Source organism: Squalius cephalus (genome assembly GCF_949319135.1).
Source record: "Squalius cephalus genome assembly, chromosome: 7".
Classification (NCBI taxonomy): Eukaryota; Metazoa; Chordata; class Actinopteri; order Cypriniformes; family Leuciscidae; genus Squalius; species Squalius cephalus.
In genome coordinates this window covers 16,314,379-16,340,275 of record NC_137128.1, presented here as the reverse complement: position 1 = coordinate 16,340,275, position 25,897 = coordinate 16,314,379, and the positions used below count along the sequence as shown (strand labels likewise).

General features: G+C 37.6%; 1 protein-coding gene across 41 annotated transcripts in view; it reads right to left on the bottom strand.

Moving 5' to 3' along the window:
- dlg1b (discs large MAGUK scaffold protein 1b) overlaps nt 1-25,897 on the bottom strand; it is a 133,017-nt gene that overhangs the window by 46,119 nt on the left and 61,001 nt on the right. For 22 of the 41 annotated variants that reach the window (XM_079877324.1, XM_079877327.1, XM_079877298.1 and 19 more), the window contains 3 exons: nt 9,135-9,233; nt 8,509-8,562; nt 4,376-4,426 (listed from right to left, as the gene is read on the bottom strand). In XM_079877324.1, the coding sequence (XP_079733450.1) occupies nt 4,376-4,426; nt 8,509-8,562; nt 9,135-9,233 (204 nt within the window). Of the gene's footprint in view, nt 1-4,375; nt 4,427-8,508; nt 8,563-9,134; nt 9,234-24,750; nt 24,932-25,897 lie in introns of those variants that run through there. The other 19 variants (XM_079877316.1, XM_079877317.1, XM_079877322.1 and 16 more) reach the window with 3 other exon arrangements.

The window sequence follows — 25,897 nt, the reverse complement described above, 5'->3', positions numbered from 1 at the left end:
AATGTAATGCGGAACTACTGTTAGATACGCGGGTTCTTTAGGGACACCTAATCTGTAGCTCCGCCTTAGCTCTGAAGCTCCGTGGCTATAATGAACAGGCTGCGATGTCAAGATTGCAATGCTGGAATATGCATAGACAGTAAAAGAAATGGATACAGCGACCCCATAGACTTCAACGGAGAAAAGTGAAGCAAATTAGAAGCACTCACTTCCTGATGGCTGAGCGTACTGCGCAGACTCAAACTGAGCTTGATGACGTAGATGTGACGTGAGCAACCTGTCTGACAGTTGTAAGTCTTCTAGTAGCTGTTAGCCTGGGAAAACCCAGACAACTTCCGGCAAATTCAGATTTGCTCGAGAAGTAGTCTGGCAAAGAGCTCATTCAAGCCCATTTCCATGGCCTAGAAATCGCGGCACCAATCAGAAACGTTGAGGCGGGCTTTACAAGATAACGATCGCTCTGATTGGTTTTAGGTCTATCCAATTGCGCCCAGAGGCATTTGAGCGACGTCCGTTCAACTTTTAAATGCATTATTATATTCAAATTGCAAACACATGAGGACAGCCTCCATGAAAGACCCACTGGCAGATGAACGTGCTACTACATTTCTCTCCAAAACGGTAGGAAATTAAATTAGATTTAATAGAGGATTTTAACTGTGACACGATGATTGACAGGTCAGTTTAAGTGACAGGATGCACGCGACAGATCCGTCCGATAAAGATGACGAAGTAGTATGTCCCAAAGCTTGGCTACTTTTTTGCTACACATTCAAAAGTAAATACCTTTTCTTCACAAAAAGAGTACATACTTTTATGGCGTAGTGTAACTTAGGCGAATTGGGACGCAGCATATGGCTTTACACGATGCCGATCGCTCTGATTGGTTTTAGGTCTATCCAACTGCGCCCAGAGGCATTTGAGCGACGTCCGTTGGTAATGATTTGTCTACAGAGCTTTGCCAGACCATAACTCAGTTACTACTGAGAATGGTCTGGTTTTAACCAGGCTAAGTAGCTGTGCCAAGAGAAATCTGAATCATTCCCTTCCGGAACTTGCAGAGACGGAGAGCATGAGCTGGAGCTGTCCATGCTAGGAGCTAGGAGCAACTTTATGACTCTCTATGGGCTTCTCCCTTGACTTTATCGGACTTTATGCCTCCACGTCCCCCCGATTGACTGCGAGCTTCTCCTCCTGTCTATACGGTAATTTCCAGTGAGTCGCGTGGTTATGACGCAATCGTTAGCCTATTTTTACAAAAACTGCTTCTACGGGGCCATAACGTAAGATACAAGGTAATGGAGCCTTTTATACATTGTCGTGTTTCTTTAGAAATAAACAGTGGACAAATAGAGTCTTTAAACGCCTCAGAAGTTATTCGCTGTCAAAGTGATGCCAAAATGAATGGGAGTCAATGGAATGCTAACAGTAGGTGATGGCTTGTTAGCCAATGGCAGCCCCCGGGGATGGTATGCTTTTCGGGTGCTGGATTACCCCCCGGGAATATGTTGTGTGTGTGCGTGTGTGTGTGTGTGTGTGTGTGTGTGTGTGTGAGAGAGAGGCGCGGGCGCGATCGAACAGTGGAAACATAAAAACATACTCTGTCATTTTGTTCATACAGGACATCATTCAAACTGCAAAGTGTTTACTTATATTTGTGTACACTCGCAATATAAAACAACATTGTACTTTTGTCAAACTGTAAACTCGTCGTCAAACTGTAACCTACAACTGTCACCCAACCAAAATCTCTCTTTCTCTCACACACACACACACACACACACACACACACACACACACACTGTTTAAAAGCAAAAAATATTTCTCTCAAACAGAGCACTAATCTGTTTATTTTTAAGTTACACATTCTATCAACATTGATTAAATATAAAATCAAATGTGTTTTTAATGGTAGTATTATTTTATACAGAAATAAATTATTTATAATTAAGATGAGAATAAAGTTAGTGTATAATTATGATTATATTGATCTGAAATATAGCAAATTAATTTTAAATTCATTCAGGTACAATTACCAAACATATCTCAAGGTCTTTTTGTCTTTTTATTAATTTAATTAATAAACTAATTATATAAAACTATTGTCAGTGCACTACAAATAAACTGGCTCTATGCATTTACTTTATTAATACAACTTATTTAAAAAATACAAGGCTTAAGAAATTTATTTTTCTTTGGTGGAACAGCCTGAGACATGCAAAATAAAATAAAAAATTGCCTTCTGCATTTTTGTTTTGCTTTTCCCTCCATTGTACCGAACTCGTACCGAACCGTGATGTCTGAACCGAGGTATGAACCGAACCGTGACTTCTGTGTACCGTTCCACCCCTAGTGTAAATGCATTTCAGGAAAATTACATATAAAAGATTGTTTTGCTATCCAGTTAAAACAACAGTCTATTTCAGCTAATACGTCTTCCCTATATGTTTTGTTGTTGACATCAAAGGCCACGTCTAATAAAACTCTGGTATGGACTGTACCATTTAAAGTGCCTGAGTTCAGTGCATAACTTTCACAACTTGCATTTTACTTTTATATTAAAATATTTAATTGAAATCCCACATCTATAATTTAATGTATTTAGTCATGGTGCTTTAACATTGTTGAGAAAGTTGCAGTTTTTTAATGTTTATATTTTAAACATTTTTGCACATGTACAGTATAGCGCAGCTACATTCATACATTTGGAACTGTTTTATGGCCTTTATTTGCACATTGCTTGCAGGAGAACAGAGAGGTAGATTTGCATGTTTAAGAAAATACAGAAAAAGATTTGAAGAAATAATCTAAATAATTGTTAGCAGTCCTAAAATAAATGCCACAATAAAAATGGCTACAGCTTGCTCTGTTGTCAACTAGCTTCACATTGATATGTATTGTATTTGTATTGGTTTTATTGATTTGTTGTTGCAGCCCTGGACAGAGAAATAGCTCTTACCACAGTTAAAGTCAACCCACAGTCAATAACAATGACCAGAATTTGTTATAGTACTTAATACTGTAATTATTTCACTGCCTTTTACAGTGATACTCAAAACATGTTTAGAAGAATGCTCTAATAATGTGGATTTTTTGGTCACACGCTAACTATTATAAGCCAACAAGACAAAGTGGATGAAGAAACGATGCCCAGACTAAAAAACACCTCAAGTGCTCCAGTTATGGATTGCAACATCAAGTTATTCTGTTATTGCGATTAAGAAGCAGGCTTAAAGTTGAGCTGACAACAGCTTGTGGAGGAGCATTGTTTATTTATGCAGAGTTAATAAATGTGCACTACAGAGCAGTGCTGAATTGGGTCACAAAAAAAGCATGATGAGAAGGGGAGGGGAGGGGCCTTAGGCAGAGTCGGGGATTAAGTCTTGACTGTGGAAGGCAAGATGGTGCTCTTTTTTTCCTCCCTGGTAACTCTGCAGAGATGGAGTGAGTTGGTTAGTCGGGAGAGCGTTTCTCATTCTTTCTCAAGCGCTGATGGCTCTGATGCATTGCATTTTAATTGACAGACTTTGAGCTGTTAAATGGAGTCACTGCAGAGGGGTATTTAAAGCTTTGGTTGCGTATCCGCTTGTACTTTAGGAATGGCTGCGGGAGAAGTACACAGTAACCCGAAAAGATTCATCTGCACACTGCTCAGCTCTAATCTACAGATTTGTTATTGTCCTGTATGCTATGCAAATTGTTATCAGTCAATACTAAATCAAAACCAACCACATTTACTTTACCAGATTATTGTGAATGACCTTTTGGTGCATGTTATTTCAAAGAAAAAAAATCTGTCTGTCTTTGTTATATTACATTAAAATGAACGCTGACATGCAGTTGACACCACCTAGTTGAGCTATAAGTTCCTCTCTCCTTAATTGAAAACAGAACGCTGGTCAATATATTGTTGGTTTTTTTTTGGTGCTATTATGCGCATCAGAGTGAACGACTTGCATTTACTGTATGTGTGTTAAATGAAGGTGGCTTTCTGTTGCTGCACGATTACACTGCAGATTCACTCTCGCTCATATCCAGGGTAAATCACCACTGTCATCCCCTATATCTGTTTTGTTGAACTAGTGACATCATCATCAGCTAAAACACACATGCAGGTTACTTTACTGCTCGAACAAGTGCGGACCCAAATCAGAGTTGCTTTCACATTCAAGTGAATCACACCACAGTTCCACTTCAGACCACCTACTACAGGTAGCCTCGAGTTCGGTTCCCCAGTGCGCTCCCGGGATCGCACGACAGCTTTTACATTACTGATTTTCATGCAAAACGTGCTCTGTTTTGAACTAAAGCTTCCCTTAGGAACTGCTTTATGGAGAAACCAGAGAACAAAAGCAGTACTAGTCTGTCCACTCACCCTTTCCAGTGTAATCTCCTCATACTCAAAGTCAGCCTCGGTACCGTTAACCTGTAAATAAAACAACATGTCAGAGACTCTTTACATATTTCAATACTCAATTCATTATCTTTTACAGGAGAACTGTATTCATTTCATGGATTGTTTAGTAGACTGTTGCATGTTGGGTATACAGGGAGGCAATGAGATTTCATTCAGGAAAATAAAACTTAATGCAAACAGACCAAGTAAACCTGTAAAACTCCATAAATCTTATTCTTTTTTTCTTTTCTTTTTTTACTTCTTTCTTTAAAACAACTTTGGTTATGGAGACAGCCTGGTGATAAACACATTTTGGAAAAAGCATTTATAACTAGGGATTCACAATGATTTTTCTTGTTATCGCCGAAAACTGATAAATAGCAGATAATAAAATGATATACTATTTTGTGTAAATAAATAAAAAATAAATCTAAAAACTAAAATCAGTCGTTTTACATGCTACAATGAATTTAAGCATTACAACATTATAATGTACTGCAAGAAAAAAATAAAGATTAAGAAAGCATTGATGGTATAGAGATAAAATAAAGGAAATGAACATGCATAATTATGTATCTAATATATGCCAATACACATCCAGTAAATAAATAAAAAACTCTAATATTGGCCAGTAATCAATCCATCAAAAAAATTGTGCATCCCTATTTGTAACCATGTTTAGCTTCGTATTATGAAGAACAAAACAATGAATGAAACTGGTAACTGCTTCAAAGAAGCTGCTTCAGAGGTCCATATTGCCATCACGTGGTGTATAATCTGCAAAGAGAATGCATCTTAAGGGACCATATATTGATTCCTTATTGATTTTTTTTTTTTTTGCCATATATCCTGATCCTATAAACAAAACATTATGACCATTGACAAGTCACAGGTGACGCGAATATCGCTGATCATCTCCTAACAAGGTCTGGGTGGATTAAATGGTATAAGCAAACAATCAGTTCTCGTAACGTGTTGGATGCAGGAGAAAAGGCGTTGACAAGGGCCAAATTGTTATGGCAAGGCGACTGGGTCAGAGTATTTCTGAAACGGTAAGGTCTGTTCAGCAGTGGTGAGAATTTACCAAGAGTGGTCCAAGGAGGAGCAAACCACAAACCGGCAACAGGGTGTTGAGTGCCCAATACTCGATGCATGAGGGCAACGATTTTCCAGCTATAGAAGTACCTGTACAGCTATAGATGAAAAGTTAAACTAAAATAAAAATCTTGTTGTATCAAAAGCTCAGAAACAGTTATACTGTATATTATGAGGAAGCTTAAGTCTTTCAATGTAAACAAATCTATACTGATCATGTTTATAGATCTTTTATTGAATGAGTCTTAACCTTTGCTATGATTTGTTTATTGTATGGATCAAGTATCAAAAGCAGATCACAACTGCAGAGAGTTGTTAACCTAGGGTAAAAAAATTACAGGCTCTGTACAGTTAAGTTTGTCTGCTCTGTGTGAGAAAAACTATCTTAGAAAGTCATTGACTATTTTAGATGATACATCTCACATGTTGTATTTGGAATTTGAACACCTCCCTTCGGGAAGACGATATAGTCCCCAAGTGGAGGACTGTTGGAGCTTCTAGAGCTTTTGTGTCAAATGCAGTTTTGATTGTAAATACTCATTTGAAGCATAAGGTGAATACAGGTGAATTTTAAAGTTTAGGCTTTTTTTTATGCATCTTAAAGTTATGAGGAAAATTTGATGTACGGCTGGGTTTTTGTAGTTCATGTGTTTGTGATGTCTCGTGTTATGTCAGTTTGTATTTTATTGTTGATGCTGCATAAATAGGGACAAATAAAGATTACTACTACTAAATCAGTTAAGTCTGACATCACACATTACAATTTCCGGGTCTAAACACTCCTTCAGATTGCAAAAGCAACAAACGGTGCTAATATATACTCAGGTGTACGATTGTGATTCATTATTGTGAATGGTAAAGACTCGTCTATTTAAACCTCCTGACACTAAAATGACAAAAATTACCCTTAAACCGCAGTGTCTATACAATATGTGACTGCAATATGTCCATACAATATGTGTCAAAGCAATTTTCCAGAAGAACTCAGCTTTGATTATGTAATGCATAGAGGAATTGAGCCTACGTATTCATTACCATTATAGCTGGCTGCGTCTGGCTTGATCTCAGCACATAGACAGTGCCACACTCACAAAGCCCCCTGTACATTAAGATAATGAGCAAGGACATTTCCATTCATTGATTTCACTTTATTTGTGATTAGTAGTTTTCAAGATTTGATATTTATATTGTGATATTTATTTATAAGTGTATTTAGTACTTAAGATCAGGGACTTAACTATTTGCACAATGTACACCTTTTGGTTCAGCAGGAGTAAACTTTGCACAACTATACAGTAAAATACTGAGCACCAAATCAGCGTATTTGAATGGTTTCTGAAGAATTATGTGACACTGACGATGGGGTAACGGCTCCTGAAAATTCAGCTTTGCAATCACAGGAATACATTACATTTGAAAATATATTGAAATGAATTGAAAAAAAAGTTATTTTAAATTCTAATAAATTTTCTCAATATGTAACTGTTTTTACTGTATGTCTGATCAAATGAATGCAGCCTTGGTGAGTATAAGACCTCTTTTTTTTATCTTACCGACACCAAAGTTTTGAAATGTAGTGTACACATTACTTTGAATTTGCCATTTAATTTATGACTAGGTGTGCAGATTCCTTTTAAATCTTCAAGTCAACAAATTCAATAAATTATAGAGATATTAGCCTGATTTAATTCTCATCTCAACTGAGCCACAGCAACACCGCCAACATAATGTAGTTTCCTCTAAACAAGCAAACCTAAAAACATTATTCTCACCCCACTTGCCTTCACAAAATAATTTCCACAAGGAGTCAATTATGGTCCCCGATCACATAAGTCCCATGAGGCTCTGTATGCTACCCAGAACCTGCAGCACTGCTGATCCAGCAGAAAGGCTGAAGTGGAGGTTGAATGTGTGGTGCTTGATGAGAAAAACAGACGTAGTGGCCCTGAGTGGCACAATCAAGACTACTGACCTCACTACTCCACAGGAAGACTCAAGGGAAATGAAGTGGAAAACAAACCCAAGAGATGTCAGTTCACTACAGTGCTGAATGAACACCACACTAGACTAATGGGCCTTAGAAACGATATTCCAAAGTCTACGCTATCATGACATTGAAGGTCCAGAGCTACCCTGGTACTAGACTCAAGTCAGTGACAGTGACACAAAACAGAATCCAGTAATAGCACATAGTGCAATAAATAAAATATGACTGAAGAAAATATATCTTGATAAAACATGAGTTTAAGATATTGAGTACACTTATAGTACCTCAGATATGATTACATTATTGTCTTCATGATCTTTCATCAAAATGTAATAACTTGCTCCGCCTCTAAAGTGGCTTTATGCTGACGTCACCTTGGCTGCATGAGCTATTGTATTATGTAATGCAAATTTGTACCCTTAGGGGCACAACAGGTTGTCACTGGGGCACTATCTTTAAAGGAACACCTTTGTACCTTATTTATGCCTAAAATAGATATATTAGTACCCTGGAGTTGTAATATGAACTCTTGAGGTTATTATTACTAATAATATTACTTTTTTTTGCTACAAGTACTATGTACCCTTAGGATAATATTAACAACATTTTAGGTGTAAATGAGGTTCAAAGATGTGCCTTTGACGGTACTGACCCAATGACAAGCTATTGTACCCACCTTTTTAAGAGTGTATTTAGGCATCACATTCCAGTCACCATATTGGTACAGGATGCCCACTCAATCCAATCAATTCGAGATGTATAAAGTCAAGAGCCACCCAATATTTTTTCTTATTGAATATCCAGGTTCTATTGAAAATCCATGACATTACATAAGCAAAATGGGAATGCCACCTGATTTTAAAGGTATTACACCTTTTTCTGCTGGTATCACCAAAAGTAACTTGGCAATAACAGCTTGCTTAAAAAAAGGAAACCGATAGAACTATGTGGCATGCTGGTCTGAGGGAATTCTGAATTTCAAAATGAAAAAAAAGTTAATAAAGTGTAAATAAGTGAAAAGAAAACTTACATATGGAGCTGAATCCAAGCTCTCTGTATTTACCACGACAGGGGGAGGATTTGCCTGCAAGAGAAAACAGTCCAGTTAAGGCATCGATTCCAGCACATTTCTAGTTCCATCCAAATTGAACCTGGAACGGGAAGCGTTTAGTAGATGCAGCAAGTAGGAAAAGATGTGTTAAGCTTGCAGCATTCTACACAGCAAAGGTATATTCACTTACTCTCCACATGATGCTACATTTACCACCACTGGCATTCACACCAGATTAACACAGCACTGCCAGCATAAGTACGTACATGGCATTTTATACTGCAGAACATGCAATGCTGAAGCATGAATGCTATTACGAGCCAAAAGTAGCCTAAAATTAAATCCACTCTCTCTCTCGCTCGCTCAATCTCTCTGTCTGTCTGTCTTTCTGTGGAGCTTTCCACTTCCTCCGGCTGGTTGACACGCAGAGGCTATTAGTCAAGGGGAGCCGTGGTACTTTACCCGACTCTAGGGCCGATAATCCTTCAGCCCCATCAACGAGCAGTGGAATGGCAGGGATCAAGAAAAAATGACCAACAGGAAGAGAGCGAGAAAAAAAAAGAAGGGAGGGGTGAGTGGGAAAATAGAGAAAGAAAAAAAAAGACCTGTGACGTCGATGGAGAGATGACAGCGGGCTCCGCAGGGACAGTGGAGATTGGGATCACAGGGATTATGAGAGTGGAGGGTGGGACAGCATCTGTCTGCTGAACAATAGCATGGAAGGGGAGAGGTCAGTTCACATATACATACACAACAACACAACAATGCACATCATTGCACAGGAACCAGCCATGGAGGATGGGTGCAAGTAGGTGTCTGTATGAGAATGTGTGCTAGATTGAAGCAAATCTGAAGGTGGAGGGCGGGGGGATGTGAGACGCTCCGTTAGTGATTATTGAAGAATTCAGATGAGGGGAGAATGGAAATGAGCATGTGAATGAGAATACGGCCATAATCCACCCAGTTGCACATGGTACAGTTACTCCTGATATAATCAACAAAGCCACTGCAAACATCCAAAGTCACTCTAGAGTTCTAGTATATATTTATAATGTCCAGCTTGTTACAAAACTGTAAAGAAAACATGTTCAAAGTGATGGTTCACTCAAATAGCTATCCATTCCACCAAAGCTTTCACGCTTCAAAAAGTTCATAAAGATATTGCAATTATTGTAAGTAATCCATATGGATTGAGCGGTTTACTAATAGTCTTTTGATAAGACACGGTCACTTTATATGATTAACAGATTTAATTTGGGCTTCTATTCTCATATAAACATAGATCAACGCACATACATTGAGTGCATTAAACATGGTAAACGTAAGCCCAAACTTGCTTTCTTGACACACAAGAACAATGATGTTTGTTCTCGTGCGTCATGCAGGTACATTAGTGCTTCTGCAAGTAAATGAGGTTTGTTTGCACTTCAAGCAAGTACAGTTGAGCTGCCGTTAACCATATTTGATGTGTGTTGATCAATGTTTATCTGTGAATAAAAGCAAAAATGCAATGTTATCATATGCGCCAGAGAAACACGCGTGCAGCCATCTTTAGAATAGTCTTTGAACTTCTGTTTTTGCGGTCGCTCTGTATATCTCTATGGCATCACTGTCGAGGAGTAATTAGCTGGTGAAGTAGATTTACTTATTGTAAAGTTAACGAAAGTTCTCATGTGGATTTTAATTTTTAAAGCAGATGTCTTAACAAATGTCAGTAGACCGGTAAAGTCTTTATGTACTGAATGAATGAATGAATGAATGAATAAATGAATAAATGAATAAATGAATGAATGAATGAGGCATTTATGGACTTTCAGTAGAGGTGCAGAAATCTCTCAGGTTCCATTAAAAATACCACAATCTTTGTTTTAAAGATGAACGAAAGTCTTATGGGTTTGGAATGACATGGGGGTGAGTAAATGATTGCGTAAACAAACTCAATTGTTTACTCATGACACATAGCAACACTGCTAAAAGTTTTTTATGAGTTTTTCAATACAAATTAGATTCAACAATTCCTCGACCCTCACCAACAAATCCCTGGGATTTCATCCATGCTGAACATTGATTACTATAAGAATTAAAAATTGAAAAGTAGCATCTGCATACTGTACCTATACACATAAACACACACTTATATGCACAAGGTAAAACAAAACAAAAATGTAGAAATAAAAAACACTGGTTTGGCATCCATTTAGGGTTTAATAGAGAGAAATATTGTCAATAATAAGGCATTGATCAAAATAATCAATGAAGGGGCGCCAGATCCTAAGGAATTGTTTTTCCGATCCTCTTAAGGAGAATCTGATCTTTGCACTAGATGTGAGTGGGTGAAGCAGCCTCTTCCACTTTAGTAGTATTGCTCTACGTTCTAACAAGGAAGAAAAAGCAAGGACTTTACACATTGATGCTGATAACCATGACTCTTCTGGGGCAACTCCAAATATTATCACCAGGGGCTCAGGCACTAACCTGTGCTGGAGCTGAAAGAGTGTCAAATACAGATAGCCAATAGTGCCCTAATTTAGTGGCATCTGTTACACATGGGACAAGTACCACGGAAAATTTGAGCTAATTACATTTTTGACATATGAGCTCTATGTACTACTTTCAACTGACTAAGGGAGTACCGAGCACACACTGATGATGGATGAGTGGACCTGCACAGGGTCGGATATGGTCCCATGTGACACCAGAGAGTGGTCTGCCATGATCTTCCTAGAAAAAGTACTCCATTTTATCTAAAGATCAATTTTATCAGATGCCTGACCTGTTATTACCTTATGTTCAACATCACCACGGGTAATTCCAGTAATCTGCTGAATTTCGTGTAGGGCAATTGCTAAAGGATCAATGGCTAAAGTGAATAATAAATGGGCTTAAAGGACAGACCTGTCGAGTCCCACAGTACAAATTAAATGGTCTAGAGTACAGACTATTGGTCAGGACTACTGCGGAGGGAGCACTATATAACAATTTAATCCAAGAAAGGCCGGGCCAAATCCAAATGTTTCCAAAACTAAGAAAAGGTACTCCCACTTCACCCTATCAAATGCCTTCTTGGTATCAAGAGAACACGTGCTCTGGGGTAGCCTGACATAATTTTTTTGCAGCATTTATCTGCTTTATAGATTCAATTAACTAATTTAATAATTGACGATCTTTACAATGGACCTGAATCAACACTGAACTTACTTCAGCTGAACTGTAAAGCTGCTTTGAAACCATATGTATTGTATAAAGCGCTAAATAAAGGTGACGACTTTTGCTAAAGCTCTTTTTTAAAAGGCCTATTTAAAATATTTGTTGTGCTTATTTATTTGATACCCAATTAAAATAATTAAAACATTACTGTAAATAATATAACCAAGGAAACATCTGTGGTATTACTTTATCTAAAAAAGCTTACATATCACTTATATAAAGTTTGAATGATCGGGATCGGTATTGGCCTGATCATCATGACAAGTAATCGGTAGTCGTATTAGCTGAAAAAATCCTGATTGGAGCATTCCTAGTCAAAGACATACAAAATAGAATTAAAGTCTCTAAACGTATCATTAATTATGCTTTTTTAAGTTGTGGCCTCCCGATTATCCAAACAAAAGACCATTTGTTTTGTGCGGATCCTACGTAGCTGATTAGCCAGTAGTTTTCCAGATTACAAATCATACTCTGATTTCAGTTTAAGACGCTTCTTATACAGGTCTGGTGTAGGAGACCTGGCATATTGTTCATCCAACCTAGAAATCTCATTTGCAAGAAAGATTTGCTTTTCTTTAGTGTTTTCTTTTTTTAGTGGCATAAGACATAATATGGCCTCTTACATATGCCTTAAGAGCCACCCACACTGTTGAATCGGAGACGTCTGCTGATTTATTGACGCTTAAAAAGAAAGACATTTGATCAGCTTAAGGGAGACAAAGTTTTCATCTGCCAAGAGAGAAATATTAAAATGCCAATTTCTCCAAGAAGAGGCTAAGTTCAAAAAAGTCAAGTCAAGAGTTAAAGGAGCATGATCCGATATGACAATACTTCGGTATGCACAAGATTGAACTCTAGGAATCAAACCATTATCCAGAAAAAAGTAATCAAATGGGGAAAAAGTATGATGAACAATTCTGTTATGATATTATTTGTGACAAGAAGAATAAAAGATTTGCCCCTCCCAACCATGATTAAGACATAAATTATCAATACTATGTAGATGGGTTTCTCGCAGGAAAGCCAGCTAAAAGGTGTCCTACATGTTGGACCTTTTATTAAAAAGGTAGCCTACTTTCACCTGTTGAGACACGCACCTGTAAGAGCTCTATGTGAAGAAAAAAAGAGCTCTATGTGATGTTTCAGTTGGGGGAGGCGCAATGCATGAAAGGGGTGTTTGCAATGTTGTTTTGAAAATATGCTTTATTTTATTAATTCCGCTAGGTGCCACTAGCGCCGCAGAAACTACAGAATTCACCTTTAAGTATGTTAAAACAGGCATTTAAAGGCCAAACATCTGCAGTGAAGTTGCATCTGTTTGTGGTCACAGAGTGTTCTTGAGACTCTTGCTACTTGTTTACTAAGCTGTGTGACGACAAGCAGAATGATGAGCATGACTGTAACACTATGACAGGGCAGATGTCCACGTCATTATTTGACATCCAGCCTGGGGAATGGCTTGGAGGAATTGGACTTACTCGGACATAACACTCACAATCCCCCAACTGAGATCACAGGCGATTCTCAGCCACTGATGTACAATATGCACAGATTTCACAATTAACGCTGTATCTATCTACAAAGAAAGTTTAGGCATTTCACTCAGTCAGAAATTAAAGTGTCTAGGATTTACACACATCTGTGTTTTCATTTTCATTCATTTTGCCACTGAAAACAGTTTGGAATGGCCGTACCAGTCTAAAATAGTCTGAATATAAACACTTATTATAGGTTTCCATGTTGCGATAAAAATTCATGAGTTGTTCACAGTTGTTGTAAATTATTTTAATCGATTTGCAGAATCATACATTTTAATTTTACAAGTCAGTTGGACAATTAAACATTTACCTGAACTTTAGCCTCAAATTAACTAAAACATCAAAGTTTTAATTTTACTGTGAGATGGACAATTAAGAATCAAAGCACTGAGTATCTGAAATTAGTGAGGGTTCTCCAGTAAAGTGCAGATTTAATGTGTAAGCAACGGTTCCACCATAACAAAACAATATACAGTGAGACATTTAAGATTATTTACAAGTCATTACTTTTACAAATAAATGGAATGGAATTTCAAAATTGTGAAAAAATATTCTGATACAAATATTTTTCTATTACTCTATTAGTCTGCATTTACATTGCACGTACTGTATCTATTTTGACATGTCATATTTTTGTCCCGTGCTAGCTATCACTGTCAATTGCAATTTCGGAGTGAATCCCGCATTTATATGCAGATGTCACATCCGAAATTTTGCAGCATGTAAAAGCTGTCGGGCCTCTTTGCACCATGAAAAACTAAACTTTTTTAAGGGATTATATATATATAACCTCAAAAGCAAACAAAGTCCACCCCCTTTACAAAGACTAAAAAGCTGTCAGTCATCAAAAAATGATTTGTGATCAAACATTAATTGGCTAATCCCCTGCAGTACAGCAGCAGACCCCCGGGTGAAGACCCTTGATCTAGAAGTACTGTTCATTTTTAGTACATACTAACAATGCAGTTTACAATAAAATCATGGTTTCCACAAAAATATTAACCAGCATCAATAATACATGTTACTTCATCACCAAATCAGAATATTAGAATGATCACTGAAGGATCATGTGACACTTAGAGTAATGAAAACTCAACTTTGCCAACAAAGAATAAATTACATTTTGATTACATAATAAATATGTTTTTATTGTATTTTCAATCAAATAAACACAGCCTTGGTTAGTATAAATATATATATATATATAAATTGTTACACCAAAGTGTCATTTATTACACAATGGCAATATCACTGTATAAATAAAAAAAATTAGCATTTTATTCATATTAGAGATAAAGAGGAATGTTTAACACTGAAAACATTTGTTAAACTTAATAAATATTACAATTTGAATGCATTTTTTTATTGTTTAATTTGTGTTATTGATTCATTTTAGATGCCCACGTTAAAAGGCACTGTAAAATGGCAAAAAGCAAATGCAGATCCAGTATCTAGGGCGGCACTCTTAAGAACAATAACTATAAAGATAACTATAACGGTAACTATATTAGCATCCACACCAATGAATGATAACACTGTTCATTCTAAGCATGTACTGCAGTTTTGTCATCTGCCATTTTAAATGCTGAAGCTCTTTAAAGCGGAATGGATTCTGATTGGCTGTCAATGTTTTTATCATTTATTAGCTGGAAAAAAATGGCTCTAAAAGTGATCCCACGATATCGTTTCTCTGTGCCGTTATCGTTGTAGTTGTGTTGTGGACTCTACTATTCTTTTATATTTAGAATGATTTTTTTGAACTAGCCAATATCTTAGAATGATTTTTTTATTCATTCACTTTATCATTATCATTATAGTTATCACACTTGGTGTAAACGGGCCTTTAGCAAGGAAAAGAGAAAGGAATTCAGGATTATGATTGTCAGAATAATATCTTACCAGTATTTTTGAACAGAGAGTTCAAAAGAGACCATTGAGGGGATTCTCCACCCAAAAGACTCATCCTGATAATGTCATTTATGTTGGCAAACAAAAAGAATTCATAAATATAGCTGCAAGGATTAATTATTGGGGCCCAAGCAGGTCAGAAACAAAGTGACAAGCTAAGCAAGCATGGCAGGGAGCATCAGAACCGTATAATAAAATGCTTATTGTTTTTCAACATCTGCTTCTGCCGTCATTTACTCAGGAATATTATTGAAAATAATTTAACGATACAGACTAATAACAAAAACATTGCAATTAAGGGAACAATGGCAATATTTTGGCAAAATGTCATTCAGCTTTAATGGATATATTTATGTAAAAATGAAACAATATACTTATTCTGACCTGTAACTATTAAAAAATATAAACGAATATGTGATCATACTAAATCTTATTATATGATTTTCACTTCCTTACAAAAACTACAAAAACCTAGTGGTTTGAAGGATATTAGCAAAGTATAAAGATTTCAAAATTCTAATGTACTGTACCAGCAGAAAAAAAACTGTATTACACATTTATTTTTTTGATGCATGAAACCCCTTCTTGACTTTGACCCATATATATAGGGTTTGCTTGATTTTAAACAATACTGATGCCACTTTAATTGTTGTGGTGCCTAAACTGCAAACACGCAATCTGCACGGAAACTAAAATTAGGGCTTGTCAATACCATCGACTGGAGTTCCACTTTGGCGTCCCACTATAGACCCTTAATTGTGGGATTATTGAAAAACAACACATTAGCATTTAAGAAGCTTGGCGTCGACCTGATGATAACTGACATTTGAAAGGGGAAAAAAGGTGCATATATAAAATGCAACAACCCAAAAATTTGCTAAGAGAATAAAGCGAATGCGGGGCAGAAAAACTACAAAGAAATGCAGTAAAAAAACAGAAAACAACAAGGAGCTGACAAGTACCGCGTCCAGTGTTGTAGATTGAAGAGACACAATAGTGAATGAGATATATCAAGATCAACAAAAATGTAAGAGAGCACACCAGCCATGAGTGTAAAGGAGGAACCTAATTTAATAACACCAAGAAGTAGAAAAGCATCCCGAGTCAATTAAGGTCCAAAGCGTGGAGCTGCTTATCCTCTAACTTACCTTATCGAAAGACACAGAGGCCCAAAAGGAAAACCTCTCCCCTGGTCCACTCACTTTGGCCGTGCTCTTGGTGGGGCTTTTCTTCACGCTGTCACGCAGATTGAGGAACTTGGTTCTGGTCTTTCCTATGTTCAAGGGCAGGGTGCAAGAGTTGTAGCAGCCCTCCTGGCTCACCGTCTGCTGGAGATGCGGTTGCTTAAGGATGGAGGAGGATGGCGAGTTCTGCCTGAGGTGGACTCGAGCATGAGAGTCGTTCCTCTTCTCACAGCTGTCTGCTCTCTGGATGCCGTACTCATGGCCAGAATAGAAGGTCGTCATGGTCGGCACGTGGACAAAACGTTAGGAGACGGCGTCAAAATTTAAGGAGAACAAGATTGACGTTGAAAAAGCTGCTGTGTTTTGGTGCAGTGCCTTGGCAACAGCGATTGGAGGGAAATTCAGCCCCAGTCTCTCACGCGTTGGTGTGCGCAACGATCCTCTTGCGCGCTCTGTATCTCTCTCATTCACCCTTCCTCTCATCTCTTTGGATTCTCATGCCAATTAGAGAGCTCCAATGGGCAAAGCCATCAGGCGTGGAGGGGCTTTTTCCTGGCATGAATAATCAATGCTGAGCTCCGATTCACATACAAAGCCAGCCTGCTGAAACAGCGCCAACACACATAGAGCGACTGTAACCTCGCATGAGGGGGATCCATCTAGCAAACAGCTCCTCACCCACATAATTAACAATATCTGACCTCCTTGCGTCGCTCGAGTCAGCATTGCGTTTGTGGGGAGCTTTTCTCTGATGTTCTGTGTGATCATAGTCAGGATGAATAAGATAATATGGTAACACTTTACAATAAGGTTTCATATTAGTTAACTACATTAGTTAACATGAACTAATAATGAACTTCACTTCTACAGCATTTTTTAATCTTTGTTGATTTTAATTTCATCATTTACTAATACATTATTAAAATCAAAAGTTGTATTTGTTAACATTAGTTAATACACTGTGAGCGAATATGAACAAACAATGAACAGCTGGATTTTTATTAACTAATGATTTAACTAATGAATTACTCATTGTAAAGTGTTACCGATATTATATATAAAAATGATCTTTAAGTCGATTGTCCATTAGATTTTAACGCCTGAAGTGCACAAATATTTGTTTGTGGTCTGAATTTCAGTTTCATTCAATCAATGTTACTCAATAATAAAAGAATACATATACAACAGAAGAACATACAAAATAATGTATATTACATATGACCCCTTTTTGTGACAGATGGCTTACCATAAGTGTATAGATGCAAAGGATCTTTCCTTTGGGAATATTATGAATAGAGAAATGGCCTAGAATAGCTGCGTTGACATGACAACTCGGGCCATTGGATTGGAGGGTGATTTTATAAGTGGATTTGAACTGATGAGTCTGAGTGTGCCAAGCTGTTAACAACCACTGCTTCAGCATGTATAGTACGTGTGTCAGCTGGGATGAACTCAAATACAATGAGCAGGTTAAAGTGCAGTTTAATAAATGTCATGTTACAGTGTCAAACACACAGCATTAGTTTTCCGAGTGAGAATCAGTCTATTTGTAATTTGAAAAGTGCTGAAAAGTTGAAAAGTTAACTCTCTGAATGCTTCAAATTTATCGCATTTATTAACAGTATAATGGTATTATTAATAATAACAGTGTGCCCCCCTGTAGACCACGGTTTAAGCTTCTTAAACTTTGCTCATTTCAGGTGCAAGTGAGAGATTTAAATCCAAAATTAAGGATGTGGTCAGGATTCAGATCAAGTTTACAGCAAGCCATTTTACCTCAGAAAACAATGCAGTTCCAGTGCCATCTACTGGCCACACAACGAACACAAGGTTCTTGGACAATTTTGCTTGTATGTTCTCTACTAACTAACACATAATACCAACAACTGTAAATTGTAAATGGAAAATACAATTTAGTAGTAATAATTATTTTGAAAAGGATATTTGAGTTTCAATTTAAAAATAAGTATACAGTGTTTTGCATAATACTTACATATTCATGCATGTGCAGAGATTTATTTTAAAAGAGAGTTTCTTTTACACTATGTGAGGGGGTTCAACTGTTCAATTATCTCTCTGACCTTCAGTGAAACTGCTGCTATTTGTCAAATCATTTTCACCTGACTACAATTACAAAGGAACAAGAGACTGGGCAAGAAATTCTGCTACTACATGTAGTGGCATTATTTGTGAATTATTAGCATATGCGCCGATCACATAGTGTAAGCTCAACGATTAAACACAATTAATAGGATAACTAATCACATGGCCTGTCAACTGACAACTAACATTGTTCTGGCAACAGTATTGCAAACAACAGTATTATAATATAATATAATATAATATAATATAATATAATATAATATAATATAATATAATATAATATAATATAATATGTAAGGGATAATGTAGAGCGAGGCGGTTGTTACAGCAAATACCTAAGACCCCGACGCGAAGCGGAGGAAAACTTTAAAAAGGAGTTTATTGATTTAAAAACGATTGTATTGCTTCCGCTAAAGAAAATAGTCCATTCCGTCTCTACGGTTAGAATCCTGCGACCATAGCAACGCTCTGTTTTTCATGGCAACGGTGTGTTATACTTCACAGCGGTCTGTTATCAAGAAATAACAGACCGCATTCTACATTGGAATTCAACCAAGCCATGTAATATAATATAATATAATATAATATAATATAATATAATATAATATAATATAATAGAATAGAATAGAATAGAATAGAATAGAATTTAAAGCATGTGAATTCTAGGGAGTTTTGTGTGCTCTAAATTAAACTACTTACAATTATAAAAAAAAACTTTCAAAAGTTCATAATCTGTCATTGCAATCAAAGGTCTTGAGACAAACAGCCAAAAAAAAATCATCAACAATTATACTAAACAGCACTGTTAGCTCAACTGTATATATATTAAAAAACACGACAGAGTGGAAGTAAACACTGAAACACACCAACATGTTTATTTGAAAGAGATATTAGCTTGTCATTGACTCATAAGGATTGAAAGCTAACATTATCTCTTGATGTCTGTGTCCTGTTGCACCTCTGCATGAGCTTGCAGAACTTACCTGACTTGTGCTTGACATGATGCAGTCAGAGAAGGTATTGAGGTGGGTGAGGGTGGCAAGGACTCTGCGCCAGCGGGACGGGGTCTGTTTTGCAGTCTCCTCAGAGGAACTACGTATGGACCACTGTCTAAGCTTGGGTCCAGATGAACCACCATGGGCCGAACTGGTGCTGCCGCCTCGACTTCCCCTGGTGTACAGGGTGTTTCCACCGAAAATGTAGTTCATCACTGCAAATGTACTATGGATGCACGCCAGTCACTTCTCGGGAGTGTGTCGATGACAAAAACAGGAAAACAAATCTAGTCAAAGTCTAAGAGCATTTCCAAACAACTTCCTTAATTATGAGTGTGGCTTCCTGTGCTGTGCCATATCAGGAGTTTTCATCAGGACAAAGCCTCATGACCCTGGATACTCCATGGCGTTCAAAACTTGGCCAGTGAAACAGCAACAACCATCCAACTCTGCTTTGCTTCAGATGCACCACAGAGATTAAATTAGAAGACAGAGAGAAAAGAAGAAAGTAAGTATTCTACGCAAAGCTAGCTGCCTTTTTATCAGCCACAAGAAGATGGGGAAGCAAACTCAAAGACGGTGATCAGTAGCTGGACAAATTACGAGTTGGCACTACTTTGGTCCAATGAAACCATCTGTGAAATTCGATGTGCTTCCAAGATACTAAATTTAAAGGCCATTGAATGATTAACAGCTGCCTATCCAAGTCCAATTGGGAATGTCACTCAGCCCAGCCAACAATGCTTCCAAGTGTTAAAAACTGACCCTCAGTTTTTTTCATAAAGTGAAAACCGGGACCCAAACATGCATCATTCCAAAATAAAGTTCAATCTCCATTCCTCCGAGAAAGCTTTCCCATGCCATCAAAAGTGTAGTAGTTGTCAGTAATTAGACCAAAAATATAATTTTTTTTTGGAAAAAAAGCACAAAAAGGTATGAAGTATTCTCCAGGTCCGGATCAGTTGCATTACCATTCGCTGTGGATATAGTACCCGATCTTTAACACCGGTACTCAGAAGGAACCTCTTCCGTTCATCAGTTCCGTAGATGTGCCACAGGTGCCGGATGAGTTGGCTGATTTTGTCACCAGGCTCTGCCTCCACTCCCTTAGGAGCATAAAGCCATGGCAACTGCTCGCACATCTAAGAGAGCCAGCAGGATTTCCCGAGCATGCTCCGGTCCCCTGTCTCGCACCAGAAGCCACAGTAAACATGCTCTTCGGCTTCATCTGTTGACATATTCATTAGTGCACTAGAGCCTACAGCAGGGACTGGATGGTACGAAAACATTATCATTCGCGTGTCAACACCATGCTGGCTCAAGCGCTGTGATAGTGTTGCATCCCCTCATGCAATCAGATAAAGCCTTCTGCACATAAACACCACTGAATTATACTGAAGAATTGGCTTGTCTGGACTTAGCTTTAACTATTGATTCGGAGGGTAAGATGGCATCCCAAACAACAATGCTAAACCACCACCTCCTTCTGAAAAGATTGCCAATAGATATGGCAGGACATCAATAATAAATTCCAAATTATCCCCGAATACACTGTGTGCATATCTAATGAGATGCCAGCAAAGCCCATTTATAGTCGCCTCTCAGAACCGAGCCATCCTGTCACCTTGCTAATTGACGATTAAACCACCACGCTGCAGCACTGAGCAGCATGGGGAATCCACACCAATAATAGTAACTCATGGATCTGACCGTCTTAACACGTTAAGAGTAAAAGAATGAGATAAAAAAAAGCATGTGTTAGAGCAACTAAAACAGCTACTGCATGAAGGTACCGTCTGACTCTTTCTATAGCTAGAATGGGCACCTAACGCTGGATATCCGTTTTCAAATCTTCCATAGGCCACACAATGGCAGACAAATTAGGCCAGCTATTGACAGGGTCAGACTGCTGGTCAGCTTCTCAATAGATGTTGATAGCAGAGTCAGAATCCACAAATGATGTATTGGCTATTCCTGTCACCACCCTTTCTCTGTATTCAGCCTCTGATAAAAGCCTTTTCTGTTCAGGGAACATGAAAGAACTGCTGCTGATGATCCTGCCCAAAACTATAACCCATGAATTTACTTTTATCAAAAGAGATCCTCAATACATTAATGCACTCAGATGCACCAGATTAACTATCAAAGCACAAACATGATTAACAGGTACCCATCTCAAATATATGTTAGTGTTTGGTCTAATATAGGTTAAATTATTTGCAGTAATGGAAAATGGAATAATTATATTAATTTAATAATATTACTGTACATGTTTAGTCTTTTACAAACATTCGAGTTGACAGTAGCTTGAGCTGGGATGTAGATATACATTTATTTTTATTAACAAAAACATCTTGAAAAATTGTAACAACCTAATTTTTATAAAGTAAATTTTACATTTTCTGACTGTATTAGCTAGGATTCTACTCATATTAAAATTAACTATTGGTTTTCCATAGTATCATACATTTGAAGATCACAATAACCACAGTTAAAACCACATATAACACCTCATTGCCAAGGTAAAAAGTATTATTTCTGTGGTATTTGTTATGAAAAAACAGTAGGCTAATGACATTTGGTATAAATACAAATGCACAAAAACTGTTATAGCTTAACAATAAAAAATACAAGAATTATATTCCATTCCTTTAATACATGTAATACATGTCTACCTTAATAATATTATCAAATTTGATATTAATATATCACACATTTCTGCCACAATACCATGGTTACAGTTAGTGTTCTACAATAAATCCATGGTAAATGTTGGTACCGTTGTGGCACAATGTTTCTCCCATTTTCAGCGTCAGTGTTGTTGAGAATGCCAGCGCATTAAACGGACTCTGATGACTCTGCCAAGGCTGATCTTTTAACGATGACAAGATACGAAACTGTAAGATATGTCGGAGCACAGCCAAGAAGGCTATGGCATAAAAAAAAAAGAACTTAAAAAGTATTATTTATAAATAAAGTTACCGGTTAATGAAAACAGTCTGCTACAGAATCAAATCAGGAAATCTGTATAGCCCTAAAAAGGCGCATCCCAATTCTGTGGATATCTGTTGAGTTTCAGTTCTGTGTGCAGACTCCACATGTATTCAATACTGCTAATTGAACATCCCTAAACATCCAAACACACTCACTTCTTTGACCTGAACAATGACTGGTTATCTGTTGGGTTTTAAGGTGCCGGGTACATTATTTAAATGATTTAAATGTAGAAGCCAATAGCAAAACAATTGTGTCTTGATAGGGACTGCAAGTAAATACACACAAACAAGCAAACCCATAAATAGGCACAACCAAAGCTACCATGGGTATTTAAACATGTAACATGCATATGATAACAAATTACATGCATCATTTAGCGACTAGGGACCATTACAGTAAATCTGACTAGTTAAATGAGCTTAATCTTTCCAGTGTCTCAACAATCATGATTGGATCAGTGGCAAAGCACCGCTACCATTCACATCTGTAACGTGCACGCTTGTGTGTGTGTGTGTGTGTGTGTGTGTGTGTGTGTGTGTGTGTGTGTGTGTGTGTGTGTGTGTGTGTGTGTGTGTGTGTGTGTGTGTGTGTGTGTGTGTGTGTGTGTGTGTGTGTAAGACACAGCGAGCACTGCTGCATGACAGAGGCACGCAGGTTGCCAGGCAGCAGAGGGAAGAGATATGTGCTTTCACATTTTCTCATCGAAACACACTGATGTGTGTTTGACATCACACACTCACGCAGGTGACTGCCACAATGTAAACGCAGATCAATGCTCATATTTCACACAACAAAACAAAGGACTTTACTGTGGCCTTACGAGACAGTCTGTCAATCAGTGCCTTTCAGACTCCATGACGTGCTAAGAAAAAATGATGCTACTCTGCTTTCTCACAATCTAAGGCGTCCATATGGTCCATTCGGTCTTTTGGGTGAAAACACATATTACTAAGTTCTCACGAATCAGATGAATGCAGTTGCAAATGATGCACAATAAATTGTATACAAGGCAAATCAAGTAACTTCTGTCAACATCCAAAACTAAGTTTAACCCCTTAACTGTCACCGTCCCGTATACGGGACACCTAACTTTACTTGCCTATATTACTATTTAATCCTAATCTAATTATGACAAACTATATATCGTTGTAAAGTTCTAAGACTCCTAAACAGATATTTAGGACTGTTTTTTTGTTATAAATTATGTAGGAACAGAAATAGATGAATTTATGACAAGAGTGCACCTCAAAAAATCGACATAATAACAGGAGTTCTGACCTCCGTCACAAAAAGTTGACGCACACACTTTTAATAATTGATATGTTGGTTTTTATGCTAAAATTTCATTAGAAAATATATAATCTAGTATTTGTCAATAAAAAAAAATTATAAAATAATATTATCTTCTAAAAAGTATAATATATATTATCTTCCAAAATATTGTATTATATTTTTTATCGCTTTTTTTTTATTATATTACATATTTTATTAGTTATCATAAATTAGGTATCATTTGAAAGCTTACAATCTCAGAATTCATCCTGTGAAAACTGTTTTGAAATTGGACATTGTGTTTCCATAGAAACGGTACTCTAAATTATTTTATCAGGCTCCTCCCCTTTTTGGCATCATTATGTTTCATAATTTATGATCAAAATATTTTCTAATCTTGACAAAACACATATTGTCAGAAAGGTCTGAGTCTCAAGGTTCCATATTTTGTGACAGAAGTGATATTTGGACAGAAATTTATTAATTTTTTATGGTAGAATGCATACAGTAAAATTCAATGGAATTCAATGACACCCGGTGGCTATTTTTGGTAATACGCCTAAACAAAATCTCATGGGAACTTCATTTTTTGTGATATCAACTTCAAATTTGGAACACAACTTGGTTAGATATTTGGCTTTGAATTTATAGTAATTTTTTTGTAAAACATATTTTGTAAAATATATATTTTATATAAAATAAAAATATTTAATAAATTATATTTGAATTAATGTAAATTTAAACTTCCATAACTTTTTCATACTTTAATTTTTTTAAGTGCTTTCACTTCAGCAATAATCTGCAATTTTTTACCTTTAAAACAAGACCAAACTTAGGTCTATACTCCAAAGCATTCTTGAATTACAAGCATTTAAGCTTGAATAGTGCATTTTAATGTCCATTCTCAAAAAGGGGGGTGACAGCTAAGGGGTTAAGCATTTATCATCTGCTTTACCAAAAGAATTCACTGCCGTGACTGAGACGCAGCTTTTTCTTGTTGCGGAGTTCCAGACCTACCAACAAGTGCAGACGCCGCCTCTTGGTTCTCCTGAGGGTACCCATGATCCGGCGACCCATCTTTTTAGCATACCACACCGAGTTGAGCATTGTGGGCTGAGGCTGGAGTGTGCGTGTGTGGGGTTCACGCTCCGGTAAAATAGAACTGGTTTCCCGACTCTGACCTGCCCCCTCCACCTCTTCTTACGCAGGCATCTTAAAGCCAGTTTCTGCACATAGTGCGCGTCGGCGACAAAAACATACGGTGCAGGTACCTACGAAGAGCAGCATGCAGGGAAAGAGAAAAACACAGGCTCCCTGACGCACGTAAACTGCAGCAGAAATAAAGCACTTTACAATCAGTCTAGCCCCCAGTAACGCTACTCGTTTCACCTTCTCTCTCTCTCTCTCTCTCTCCCTCTCTCTCTCGCTGCTGTGGCTGGTGCAGTTCCTGGCACGCTGATGCGATCGCGGCTGTGCAGTGGTGGGATGCGAGCAGATGCAGGTGCCTGCGTTCGTCTCTTCCAGCTCAAAATGAGTCAGCAGGAAGCTGACTGAGAGAGTGAGACTGGGTGCTTGACTTGGCTAGCACTGACTGCGCTCCTCTCTGACTGCCTGAAAGAAATGAGTCCAGAGGTTTGCGATGCAGACAGTACTCTCTGATAAACGGCTGCAGTGTCTCTATGCTGCGTTGTGATCAAAGAGAGGACGATGTTTTCCCGTTCTTCCTCACATTGCCTTGGAGATGAGGCAGGGCAATATCCTTTCCTGTGCCTATGGAAATTCCCGGGTTGTAGGGGATGGCACTCTGGAACCTTGACCTCTTTGCATTTGTCGTGCTCGCCTAATGCATTCTTGAACGTGCGATAAAGCCATTCAACTTTGCCTCATGGGAAGATTTATCAGGACTGACGTCACTGACGAGAAATGGGAGGCAGCTCAAGGCTCATGATTTGTATGAGAAAAGTGACTGAAGGACACAGCCTCACCTCAAACCCATACCAATACTGCCTCATTCTTAGAAGCATGTGGCAAAGAAAATACAAACTTCCTGAATTAGCACTTTCACCTCATATATCCCAAGACCTAGTTTATGTGCAGTCAGAAAAGGAGTAAACCAGGAATTTGCCATCATCAGATTCATATAACATGACCATTTCATGCAGTA